This window comes from Ctenocephalides felis, unplaced genomic scaffold (assembly GCF_003426905.1).
Source record: "Ctenocephalides felis isolate EL2017-DRISC unplaced genomic scaffold, ASM342690v1 CF-g0.4_SCAFFOLD_03573, whole genome shotgun sequence".
Classification (NCBI taxonomy): domain Eukaryota; kingdom Metazoa; phylum Arthropoda; class Insecta; order Siphonaptera; family Pulicidae; genus Ctenocephalides; species Ctenocephalides felis.
Window position 1 is genome coordinate 1352523 of NW_020539727.1, and position 14693 is coordinate 1367215.

General features: G+C 29.6%; 1 protein-coding gene across 1 annotated transcript; it reads left to right on the top strand.

Moving 5' to 3' along the window:
* The first annotated feature begins 9562 nt into the window (after positions 1-9562).
* Positions 9563-10648, top strand: LOC113389271 (zinc finger protein 525-like). The gene has a single exon (XM_026626322.1). The coding sequence runs from the start codon at positions 9563-9565 to the stop codon at positions 10646-10648; it is 1086 nt and encodes a 361-aa protein (XP_026482107.1).
* The last annotated feature ends 4045 nt before the right edge of the window (positions 10649-14693 follow it).

Genomic DNA, 14693 nt, shown 5'->3' on the forward strand with positions numbered 1-14693 from the left:
TTGAGAAGACTGTGTGCAAAAAATGCATTTACAGAAAATTTAATAATGTTGAAAATTTTCAAAAAAAAAATCAAAATGTTCAACAAAAAATCGAAGTTTCGAAAAGTTTTCGAAGTTTTTCATCATTTTCAAAAAACACTAAATTTAAAAAAAAAGATTTCTTACAAAAATTAGAGAATATTTCGATAATTTCAAACAAAATCGAATATTTTCAAAAATTTTCAAAATATTTAGAAAAAACGTTTTTTTTAATTCCTAAAAACTCAATCTTCTAAAAAAAAATGAAAATTTTGAAAACATTTCTAATAAAACTCGATAAGAACTCACTTAAAATTAATTTTGTGAGACGATAGTTAAGCTGTTTCTTTACATTTAGCATAAAAGTGCAAAATATTTCTTTACGTTTTCACAAACTCAACCTATTTTTAAGTCTATTTAAAAGGCGTTTAAATGATATTAGTTCGAAAATGTGCTGATTAGTTTTTTTCAAATTTGTTAAAGACCTGAAAAACTGCTGAACCGATGTCAAAAATATAAAAGCCATTTGAAGAAATTCGATAAAGACTCGTTTTTGTGATCGGTTGAGTCGTTTCTTCATAATTAGCAGAAAAGTGCATATTTTTTGGATAATTTTAAATTTAGAAAACCATTCGAAATATATTAGTTAAAGATTGTCCTGGCCGATTTTTCGTAATTAATTGTTAATTAAATGTTATTTGTTTAGTTATTTGTTTTTAATGGACGATTTCGATAAATATACATTTTATTCATAGCTAGTGGAGTATGGCATCGTGCCTTAAGGCAAATTAGTAAAACTTCCCGCACCGTAATGTAATATTTGAGAAATATTTGAATTTCGATATTCAAAAAAAATATTTTTCGAAAATTAAAAAAAAATGAAATAAAAAAATCTTGCCTCACAAGCAATCGTTTCATCAAAACAAGCAGATGAAAGTTTTTTGAATCATTCAAATCGGATGCTTAGTTTCTTCAAAAACTGTCGTAATTTATAGATTTAGCTTCATATCTGCAAAACCGCTGGACCTGCTTTTGCTAAAAACTAAACACCGCTTCGCTTCATCATTACAAATTGAATATTTTTTAGATCATTCAAATCGGGTGCTCAGATTTCTCAAAAACTCCATTTCTATTTTCTGCACTCTTTACTCCGTATCTCTGAAGCGGCTGGACCTGCCTTTGACAGAAAATAATCAGCACATCTCCCTATCAATACGAATCGAATGTTTTTTTAACCAGCGGCCGAAAACGTGGACAAAAAATTGTATCCATACATACATAAAAACACACACACACATACATCCATTTTTTTATAAGGTATGCCAAAATCATAGAAACCTTTGAAACGTAAAGATATGCAAAATAAAATTATTTTAGATTTTCGAAGGTGGCGAGCGTAGCTCTTTTGTAGCGTGTTCGATTCACACGACAGGGGTCTTCGGATCAAATCCTGTCAATGACATAGAATTTATGAAAAAACAATATGTGTAGAAATCAAATAAAAATTGTATTTGTTAAATAGAATTTGAATAAAAATTAAGAAAAATAGGAATAACAAAATTTGAAGAGTTGAATTGAATTAGGAGTGGAATATTGGAACTTGAAAGAAGAATGAAGCTGAAAGTTAAATAGAATTGGAAATTTGAAAAAGAGGAAGAATTGAAGAAAATAAAAAAAAAATAAAAAAGAATGTAGAATAGGATACATAAATAGATTGAAAATGATATAAAAATTAGAATGTAACTAAATAAAAATGTTGTAGGTGGCTAAATGCTCAGAGTAAGCGAGGCCAAATAAAATTAAAAAAAAAAAAAATAGATTTTCGAACCATTTCTATAACTTCCACGTGAATCTACGTGAAGTTAAAAATTCATCAGAGTGTAGAATTGATGGGCAGTGTTAAAGTTTCAAAATTTCATTATCACAGTTTATGAACATAAATTAAATGCGTCATTAATTATGAAGATTTATATCACATTAAATACTTCATTATTACTCAACATTTATATTTATTTCTTTAGTGCTAATTGTATGTGCCGCACCTGACCCTCCGCATAAACATTGAAATAGCAATAATTCAATTCGATATCTCCTCTATAAAAAAAAATTAGCGTTTTATCTCATTATCTCGTTGAGATTATACATACAAGAAATTAATGTCAAATCTTTCAATACATATGCTCTTTTATATGGGTTGTATAACGATCAGTAATTGAGTATTCAGCACGCGAATAATTTTGTTTTTCTGTATGTCAGGCATCACTTTCTTTGACCGACGAGGTACGACGGGAAATATTATGTCTTGTATTATGGCAGATGTTGCAAACCTTTCGCAAATATTCAGTAAATTTGCAAAAATGTCAATAAAAATGACTGCAATTGTTACATATTGGTTAGGCCAAAAAGTGATACAGTAATAATAATATTTAATTTTATGAAAATTTGAAAACTGTTGGAAACCCTTCGGTTGTATTAATTTCTGGTATTTGATTTTTGAATTGTTTTTCTAAGATTTTGATCAAAATCTTGTTTTTTTATGATAATTTTCATGTTCGAAATAAACATTATGGTAACAACATTGCACTAATTAATAATTCTTAACAAAATATGAAATAATTTGATATAAACATGGAGATGTAATTTTTTTTGAAATACTGCTAACAGTTTTTCTTTTTTTATGTAATTGTTACAAATAAATCATAATATTAACTTCCCAAAGAACAAGTTTATGTTTTCATCAAATAATTCGATTCGCTAATTGTCTTCTTGTCTAATCGAATGTCTTCTTGATGTTTCAAGCCATTCTGAATCGAAAGAGACCAAATTTGGAAAAAGTATGTGTGTATGTTTGTGCGTGTGCGTGAACAAATTTTTTGCCGTAAAATTTAAAAGCCATTCGATGCACCTCGATGAAGACTAACGTTGTCAGTTTTGTGCGACGATCGGCCAAGCCGTTTCTTTATAAATCGCAGAAAAGTGAAAAATATTTCGTCTACGTTTTAGCCCGCAATTGTGAATCGAGTTTGAAAATTCAAAAACCGTTCGAAAGATATTGGTTGGTAATCGGCCTGATTAATTTTTGGTAAAGATTATCCGCGCCGTTTTCTTATAAAAAAGTGTTAATTTTTTTTTTTGACGATGCTTATGATTTTTTTTGACGGTAGATATCATAGTCTTATAGATTATACTAAAATATTGTGGCCCTACGACAAGTCGTTTAATTTTAAAAATTTGTCAAAGTTTGCAAAAATTGGTATTGTTCTTTTGGCATTTGCTAAAATTAGACCTTTCTTCGACGTTTTCTCAAAAACGCCAGAACCGATTTCATTCTATTTAATGTATCTCGATGAGGATCATCGTTTCTCAGTTTTGTGCGATGATCGGCCGAGCCGATTCTTTGCAATTTGGCGAAATGTGTTAAACTTTTCGTCCACATTTAAGCTGATACTACCTAATCGATTTTCAAAAATTAAAAACTGTTCGAAAGATTAGTTGGGAATTATACTGATTAGTTTTAGGTGAAAATCTACCGAGCCGTTTTCTTGCAATTAACTGTTGAAAAACTAGTGGTGTATGGCATTGTGCCTTAAGGCAAATTGCTGGGACTTCCCGTACCGTAACAAAATGTTCGAGGAATAGTTTTCAAATAGATTATTATAAATATTGTAAACTGAATTGCAAAGTTAAAATTATTTATTTAAAGTATATAGGTGTGCTTTAGATTTTTTATTTATTTATTTAGCAAGAATAAAAATTAAAATCTGAATTATTTTCGATATACAAAAAAAAAATTAATATTTTTTTTTAAAGCAATTGTTTCGTCAACACAAACTAGCTTTGAAACGGCTGGACCTGCATTTGCCAAAAGCCAATCAGCACATCTCCCTATCAATAGAAATCTAATGTTTTTGAGCCGAAAACGTGAACGAAAAAATACATACAAAACACACACACATATCCATTCTTCATCCATCCATTTTTGTCTGGGATGCATAAAGGCATTTCTTTCGCTATACAAAAAAAATACATCCATTTTTTCTAAGGTATGCCAAAATGTTCAGAAACCTTCAAAACGTGAAGATATACAAAATATATGATTTTCGTTTTTCGGCCCAATACTATAACTACCCTACGGCAAATTAAAAATGAGTATCAATTTTGTTTACTTATACGGTTCAAGCAAATTTCAGAATTTTCTGAAAAAAATTTTTTTTTCGAAAATATACAAAGTTTTTTACTTCAAATATGAATTTTAAATTTTCAATTCAGTTTAAAAATGTATATATATATATATATATATATATATATATATATATATATTTCAAATGCGTTATTCTAATCGTATGAAATATATCCTCAGATGGATTTATTCGGTACCTCTAGCTAATGTAAACTTTCTCAAATGTTTTGAGCGATAATATCATCACTGTATATTTTATGAACGATAAAATATATAGTGATTATAATTATCTATTTGACAATGTTTAAAACAATTGTTATTTATTATTGTTTTTTTCTCGAATATTTAATTCTGGTACAGGTAGTACCAGCATTTTGCCTTAGGGCACGATGCCATACCACTAGTATTCTTAGTTGATGATTAATACATGTCGGGACGTTCGTACTACTTTTTAACATGCATTTACTTCTTGACGTTTCTATCTTATTTTCATCCCGGAGGAAAAAGGTTGCCGTCACCTTTCACTTGCAGTAATACGATGTGTTTTTGTACGCTGTTTGATTCGCAACATAGCATTACGTGTGCTATGAAATAACACAATGACATAAAATTGGTTTTATAACCATCGGAAAGGCTTTGCCTATTCTAATGGTCACCATTAACAGGTTTTCCATGCATCTACTCGTAAAGTTTATGGACAAGAAGATATACTGACTGAGTTGAATAACAAAAGGATAAATAAATTACTATTCTTAATGAGATTTTGCATTTTCAAACTGATAGAAAATTCATTTTATAATTTGCAGATTGCTGGCAACTTTAACTGTTTTAACAGTTTATCATTAAAATTATATAAATCATTACATTTTTTTTTAAATTAATTTTTAATTATTCTGGATGTAGTGCACAAAAAATTAGATATAATCTAAAAGTGTATAAAATACATTGATTTTAAATTTATTTAGAAAATCGAGGCGATTTGCGGATTGATTATTTATTTATTTATTTATTTATTTATTTATTTATTTATTTATTTATTTATTTATTTATTTATACGTCAATCGGCTTTATACAGTTTTATAATATTGTTTGCTAATTAATAACTTGTATATTTATATCTATGTACATATACACACACATATATATTTATAAACAAATATTTTTAAATGTTCAATTATTTTTAACGTATGTGCAATATTAATATTTGGGTTTTGATTTTTGAAACATTTTACTTATTTATTATTCTTATATATTATTTAAATAATATTGTTCCTAACTGCGGTTCCTAACAAACTTATAATTTCATTTTGGATCAAAGGGCTTAAATAATTTATTGCTCCCTTTGGTTTTAAAAGAAGTTCTTTCAAAACAGCATCATAATTCGATAGCAAACGCAAAATTGACATAAAACTTTCAGAATCGGAGTCATGGCCTCTTAAAGGTAAATTGCAAGATGCTAATGTTATTATAACATTATTAAATTATTAGGTAAATTATACGATGCAATACATCTTACCAAAATGTAATTTTGCAATTAATTTCACTTGACAATTGAGTATCGATAGTATTTCCTTGCAACCAATTATTATGAAAAAGGGGCGCATTAATATGCTGCTGTGACTTTTCATGTTCAAGTAAAGTTTGTGTAAAATTGTTTCTAATAGAAACACCGTTAACCCATGCAGAGGAGTATGATTTACTACGACGATCCGCTAATAACCAACAAAAGTGACAGTATGGTTTGTTTAAAATATTAGAATAACATAACCATGGTTTTGAAATCTTTATGCCTGCTTTATTAGTATATAAATAATGATAAACAGAAAAAGAACGGTTACAAAATAATTCACAATCAACTGAAATATGTGAATAACCGCCGCTGTCTTTCAATATATAAAACCTTCGACTAACTCTGGCAATTATCATATGATTGTATTTTTTTTTAACGTCTTTATTTCTGTACCAAATGTTGTATTTCTTGTCCATTTTGGGTCAGTTGTAAAAAATATTACTTATTAAAAGAAATCCCTGCTGTTCATTCGTCGCTTGTCAACATATCATTGTATTTTGGGTACGCATAACTGTACATTGTTTATTGAGGGTTTTTCATTCATTATTGAGGGTTAAACGGGGAAACCCCGTAGGCAAAACGTGCCGATAATCGATGTAGGTTGTCCCGACAATAAAAATAAATAGATTTTTTGACTTTGTCGTTTGTGAAATAAATAAAAAGTTTTTCTCAATTTCTGTTAACGCTCGTTGGGGGCCCCCTGGGCCCGGGGGCCCCGTATCTTTGATACGGCTGATACGGCGGTAGTTACGCCCCTGGTTTTGAAACATTTTACTTATTTATTATTCTATTTATTCTATTGAGCAAATCATGCCAAGAAAGCTAAAAAAAATAGCTTTTCATTTTCATGTTCAATTTTGACACTCGTATTTCATGTTGTATTTTTTAAATTTTAATTTAATTTAATTTTTCATTATTTACAATATCCAAAATTGCATCGTAAACTTCCCCTTATTAATATCGTAAGACCCGAATTTTATTCATCCTTGCTTTCTTGTCATATTCAGAGTATCAGATTGTTGCAATTGTGATTGTGATCATTTTTCAACGTATTTTAGAAGTATTGTACAAAAATCAGTAAAAAGTGTAAAGAAATTACACATTTCTCAAACTATATTGAAAAAAAAACTAATTATATTTGATATGTATTATTTCTGCATAGTTAATAATTATTAAATTTAGAGTATGGACACACCACTATGTATAAAAAAAAAACTTAGGATTTTCCTTCCATAGTAAATTTTGCTTTACTTATTTATAATTGTTTTATTTCCATAACCCTAACCACGCATCTCTTCAACATTCAAAGTTCATCAGATGAGAAACATTTGCAACAAAAACAAAAGTTACAATTCAATTTCGCGGAATAAACCAGACATTTTCTAAGCACTCACTTCCCATTTTTTATTTTCTCAATTATACTTTGTTTATATTTATTAAAAAGTTTCGTTTCAACTAAATCAGCTCGCAATTTTTCGTCAATAATGCACAATAATTAATTTAACCTTTCGCAGGTTTGCGCTTATGAGATTGAACAAGATATTGTCTTTTTCGATTCTAAGATAACTTCATACAAATAAAAAATTGAATAAGTATAGATTAAGCAATAAACAGAGCTGTTATGTACTAATTTTCAGAGTTATTATTAATCGGTTAATTGTTTCTACTGATATAACATTGCAAAATAAGTATGCTTTTTGTGTCTCCGTATCCCTTGTTAAGTATTCCAGATTTTATATAAATAATAAAAAATATTATATAGTATATTATAAATTTAACTTCCGAAACTCGTTTTGGCGCCCTTTAAGGCGTGCACCCGCATTTTTTGCATATATATATATATATATATATATATATATATATATATATACTGGGCCGGTCCTCCCTTGCATGCGGTGCATGCAAAAAGCACGTCTTAGGGGGCGACAAAACGAGTTTGGGAAATAAAATTTATAATATATTATTTATATTTTTTATTATTTATATAAAATCTAGAATACTTAATAAATTATAATAAAAAAGCTAACTATAACTATGTGATATCAGTAGAAACTATTAACCAATTGATAATAACAGCAGGAAATTGGTAAATAACAGCCATATTTATTGCTTAATCTACTTATTTAATTTTTTCTTTGTTTGAAGTTACCGTGGAATCGAAAAAGACAATATCTTGTTCAATCTCATAAGCGCAAACCTGCCAAAGATTAAATTAACTATATTGGGCATTATTGACGAAAAATTGCGAACTAATTTAGTTGAAATGGAACTTGTTAAAAAATATAAACAAATTATAATCGGGAAAATGAAAAATGGGAAGTCAATGCTTAGAAAATGGCATGTTTATTCCGAGAAATTGAATTGTAACTTTGTTTTTGTTGCAAATGTTTTGCATATGATGAACTTTGAATGTTGAAGATATGCGTGATTAGGGTTATGGAAATAAAAAAAATATGAAAAGTGGAAGCAAAATTTACGTTGAAACGGAAGTCTTAAGGCATTTTTTATACCTTGTGGTATCCATACTCTGAATTTAATAATTATTAACTATGCAGAAATAATACATACCAAATATAATTAGCTTTTTTCAATATAGTGCAAAAATGTGTAATTTCTTTGCATTTTCTATTGATTTTTTGACAATACTTCTAAAATACGTTAAAAATTTAACTTTAAAACAACAATCTGATACTCTCAATATGACGGGAAAGCAAAGATGAATACAATTCGGCTCATATTCGGCTCTTACGATATCAATAAGGAAAAGTTTTACGACACAATTTTGGATATTGTAAATAATGAAAAATTAAAATAAAACAAAATTCAAAAAACAATGATTGATAATGAAAAGCTGTGATGATATTTTCTGTATCTGAACTTGAAGTTGTTCTATTCATATTAACAAAGGGCTATGCATTTGAGAGCAATTCTTAATGAAATCTTTATTAATAGATGTACAAACACAAATAAACAGAAGAATCACAATTTGTCCACTGACAGAAAAATAACACCGACATTTCTTATAATAACCGACATAAATGACAAAATTTTTTCATCGGCTCACTAGCGCCAAATTTGCGACTATAGTAGGATCCCGAACTAACCCTTCTAAACCCGGATTTTGTTCTGAGACAATAGTCCCTGGTTCTGTGGTGTTCTGTAGATTGCTACCGATTACAGTTTACGTCCATACTCGAATAAAATACATTTTAAGATCCAAGATGGATGAAATGAAATGTGTTAAACAAATTAATTTAATCTATACAATTACAAATGTTATAAGTATGATTAAAGAATATTAATTGAAAATTGTTTTTAGTGAAAACAAAATCATCATTTTTTGACATAAATTGATCAACATTCTATTTAAATAGTAAATCATAAATAAAAGAAGAGTGGTAGTTAATTATAATTCTTGCTGACAAAGACGATTATTTACACGTTTTGAAAAGTGCATCCAACTTGCCATAAATGCTAACTAATAATCCCATATTATTTTATTTTTTAGGTAATATTTATTCTAGAATTCATAATAAGAAAACCTTTAGACATTGAGAACTATAAGAGAACTATATTGAATTTGAAAATACGCGCCACTTGCTGAATATCAAAACGTTTTGACAAGAAGTGTCTCATCTTTCTAAAAGCGTACGCTATGCTCCAAATGTCAAATAATAAATTTGTGTGAGTTGAAATCATTTGTGAAAAAGATTGTTAATTAAACTATATTATTACTTAGTCCACAACTATTTTCGTAAATATTTTGTGAGCATAAGCAGTGAAAGTATTTAAAAATGTCAGAAGAATCAATTATGTCTATAAATAATCAAGCAATTAAAATCGAACCACCAGAATATTCAGAAGAAGACATTAAACGCGAAATTGATTATGAATTCGATGATCTTGATGATATTGTTAAATCTGAATCGTGTACTGAGGATTATGAAACCTGTTTACAAAGATTCATGAATTCCGAAGTGACTATAGAAGAAGAGGTCAAACAGGAGTTTGTCGAGACATCAGCTTACGAATGTGACACTTGTAATAGAGCATTTACAGATCCAGATCACTTAAAAGAGCATGTGGTCGATCACATGCCTAGCAATAGCAAAGAAAGCCCTTTCAAATGTAAAATCTGTCATAAGACTTTCAAATCGGTTTATTTAAAAAAACACATGCTAATTCACAGCGGTAAGCGCCCCTATGAATGCAGTGTATGCAATAAGACATTCACAAAATTAGGTAGTCTTAAACGTCACATGCTCATTCATAATGGAGTACGCCAACATAAATGCAGTATATGCAATAAGACATTCACACAATCAGGTAGTCTCAAACGTCACATGCTCATTCACAATGGAATACGTCCTCATGAATGCAGTATATGCAATAAGACATTCACACTATTAAGTAATCTGAAAAAACATAAGCTCATTCACAATAGAGTACGCCAACATAAATGCAGTCTATGCAATAAGACATTCATACAATTAGATAGTCTTAAATGTCACATGCTCATTCACAATGAAGTACGCCCCCATGTATGCAATATTTGCAATAAGCGGTTTACACAATCTGGTCATCTGAAACACCACATTTCTTTGGTGTTTTTGACTTTCACAGAAATAGGCAGTATGAAATGTCACATGCTGATTCATAGTGGAGTACGCCCCCATGTATGCAATACTTGCAATAAGACGTTCACACAATCTGGTCATCTGAAAACCCACATGCTCATTCACAGCGGAGTACGCCCTCATGATTGCAATATATGTAATAAGACATTTACAACGTTAAGTATTCTAAAAAGTCACATGCTCATTCACAGTGGTAAGCGTCCCCATGATGCAGTATATGCAGTAAGACATTCACACAATTAAGTACCCTGAAAGGCCACATGCTCATTCACAGTGGTAAGCGCTCACATGAATGCAATATATGCAATAAAACATTCGCAAGACTATGTGATCTGAAACGTCACATGCTCATTCACGGTGGTGAGTGCCCCCATGAATGCAGTATATGCAGTATAACGTTCACACATTTAGGTAGTCTCAAACGTCACATGCTCATTCACAATGGAGTACTCCGCCATGAATGCAGTATATGCAATAAGGCATTCACGCATTCTGGTACTCTGAAACGTCACATGCTGTGTTGTCACGGAGAAAATTCTTATAAATGTGAAATATGCAATAAAGTATTTACTCAATCCAGCGAATTAAAGAGACATATGGTACTTCATGGTGGGAAGTGGGAAGAAAATGAATGAAAATATTCTTGCCTGTAATATAATGTATATTTATATGAAAATTGTATAAAATAAATAGTACACAGCACATGATATGCATTTGTTGATAATCAAGAGAATTGTTTTAAATAGGTTATTTTATAATTTGTCATATTTTAATTTTTATGAATTGAATATTAATAATGTGGATTAGCAAACACTGGATCGGGTTTTGATACCCTTCCATGGCCAGCTTAAAAAGCATTCGATTTGCATTGACAGAGAGATGTGCTGATTAGTTCTGTCAAAGGCACGTCTAAACGTTTTGTATATAGAGGGCAAAAAGTGCCAAAAACGAAAAATCAGAATTTACCAATTCTTTAATTCAACAATACAAGTAACCATGAATCATTCAAATCGGGTACTCCGTTCCCTCAAAAGCTGAATTACCGTTTCTAGCACTTTTTGCCCCCTATTTTCGAAACGGCTGGACCTGTCTTCACCAAAAACTAATCAGCACGTCTTCTCATCAATAGGATTTCAATGCTTTTTGAATCATTCATAAAAAATTGTATCCAAACATACACACACACAAAAATACATCATTTTCTTCAAATGTTACAAAATTTTCGAACACATTGCTCAATGTCAATAAAATTACTTCAAGTCTTTTACTATATAATTCTATAAGTTTTGTTCCCATGTATTGGCATATTTATAAAATGAAAAATCATACACTACAAATTATTTCTACATATTTGAACTTCGAATAAACTTCAATTAAGAGGCACGAATAGATAATAAATATAAGAATGCCCTAATATTTTTTTCTGAAATTTACAAATGTTACAACATATATGTATTTCCAATTGTTTCTGCAATGTGCAATATTGCCGACATAGTGCAATATTTTCTGTTTGCGTGCATCGTTCATAACTTTCGTTTATTTCAATATAACTTCCGTGCAAGCATGATTTGATTCATGTAAAATCGTAAAAGAACATTCATTTTCCTTTGATTGAGCGTATATAATAAAAGTTGCATAGATTTTGCAATTTATAAATAAATCATATTTTAAAACATCGTATGTGTTTCAACCATCATACATGATCTTTCCGGAAATTAATTTAAATTAATCAACAAAAATTGAGATTGAGAAGCATACTGCAAATTTATTGAAATTGCAGAAAAATATGCACCAGAACTTTGGCCCATTTCTAGTCAATAAGGTATAAGGTCAGATCTACAGGATCTGAATCAGAGGTCCTGTACCAGTGCTTCTCTGATCATGAATCATAGACATAGGTTTTTACTTGGAAACATAGAAATATATTTCTGTGGAATAAATCTAATTTATAATTTTCCAACCGGTGTAAAAATATATTAAACATCTTATCGCCCACAAAATATATAAAAACTAGTTGAAAGTGGCATTTAGTCTTAAGGCAGGTTGCATAAACTCCCGAAATGTGTAAGAATTAACTTGATCAATCGAAATTGAAATTTAGATATTTACATAAAATTCTCAACTTTTTATTTCACAAAAAAAAAGTTGTCACTTTCAATTAAATCTAAACATAACGATTTCAAATAGAATTTTCTCAAACACATTTAAATTAACTTAATTATTAATTATATTGCACAGACACTTGCTTGTATGCCTTAAAATTGTAGCTTACTATTTTAAATTTTAATAAATTAATAAGGTTTGACTCATCACATCACAAAAGCAACTTTTGACACAAACATGATTATAATATTTTCTTAAACTTTGATTAATTTTTAACATTATACTATTTGTCGTAGGGCCGTAACATTTCAGTATGTTTTATAAGACCATGGATATCAATTGCTAAAAAAGGGTTCATAAAAATAGAAAAAAAAAAATTTCGACAGTTAATTTAAAAAAACGGGTCGGTAGATCTTTACCTAAAACTTTCATTATCATTTCCAACCAATATCTTTCGAAAAGTGTTTTATTATTTAAAATCAATTCAGAATTGAGAGCTAAAATGTGAACCGAACGAATCAGCCGATCGTCGCACAAAACTGAGAAATACATTGATTGGCTTTTAAATTTTTGAAATCGGATCAGGCGTTTTCAAGAAAAGCGTCGATGAAAGTTCTTATTTTGACAAACGCCATAAAACCGATACTAATTTTGACAAAATTTTATTTTATTTATTTATTTTATTTAAACGACTTAAGTCAATTGTCGTAAAGCCGTAATATTTTAGTATGATCTATAAGACTTACAGTATCTACCGTCAAAAAAAATCACAAAAGTCGTCGAAAAAAATTTTTTAACACTTTATTACAAGAAAACGACCCGGCCTATCTTTAACAAAAACTAATCAGCACGATTCCCAACCAATTTCTTTCGAACAGTTCATAATTAAAACGTGGACAAAAAAAATCACTTTTCTGCGATTTACAAAGAAACGGCTTGACCCATCGTCACACAAATTGAGAAACACTGGTTCTCATCGAGATACATCGAATGTTTTTTAAATTTTTCAAATTGGTCCAGGCGTTTTTGAGAAAACGTGGATTTACGGCAAAAAATCTGTTCACATACACACACACATACTTTTTCCAAATTTGGTCTCATTTGATACTGAATGGCTTAAAATGTCAAGAAAACACATAATTAGCGAATTGGAATTTTTGACGAAAACCTAAACTTCTCCTTCGGGAAGTTAATTATTACAACAGCTTATAGGACTCTTAAGTTCTGATTGCTGTTCAATCAAAAAAAAAACATCTAATATTGTAAAAAGCTCCAGGTATCGAACCAGGGACCTCTAATTTCAAATCCCACAGCTCTAACCTCTAAACCACGGGAACTACAATATGTGATTGCCAGTTGTGAAGTTTTTTACTCACAATCTTCTCCTTTTCTGCATTTTTATGATTATATCATAAATCGTTATGATTCACCGTTGAATATGTGCCGCCTAGGTATAAAGTGTACGATAATATCATCTTTCCTGTTATTAATTTATTCATAAGCGTTATATTGGAGAAAGTTGAGCATTGACATATGTTCGTTATGTTGTTACTGTATAAGACAGTTGTTTGCAACGTTTCAACATCCCGGGCCACTTTTATATGCCATTCACTTGAAAATACATGGTAAAATCATATTTTGAAAATTGTTTTGATTGGTGCATATTTATTCTTAAATCTTCCGTTGGCTTGTAAATAATCTAGATTTGAAAATATTTGTTTCCGTTCCTGTAACAATATTTACATGTTTCTAAAATTATCAGATTTGCACAATTTCGACAAAATGTGTATCTATCGATGCAAATGTGATTGGTAACAACTTTTATTTTTAAATTCTTGAAAGAGATTTATGTTTTTGCTGGAAAATTAAGTTTGCTGATTTTGTTTTTCCCGACGTTGCAAATTATTCTGAATTGTTTGACGCGAACATTGAAAAAACTGTGTTGGTATACGTATATGTGAGACAAAATATGATTTTTAGTCGTAGTTTTTTCAGAAAGGCTGGACCAAATTATAAAATTCAATAGCCATTGATCAAATGCAATAACTTGTATGGATTATTTAAGTTTTTTTTAACTTACCGTAGAGAACATTTCTGTTTCTGTTTCTGAACATTTTCGAATACCTGTATTAGAAAAAATGAATGCATGTGTGTGTGTGTGTGTTCGGATACAAATGTTTGTAGA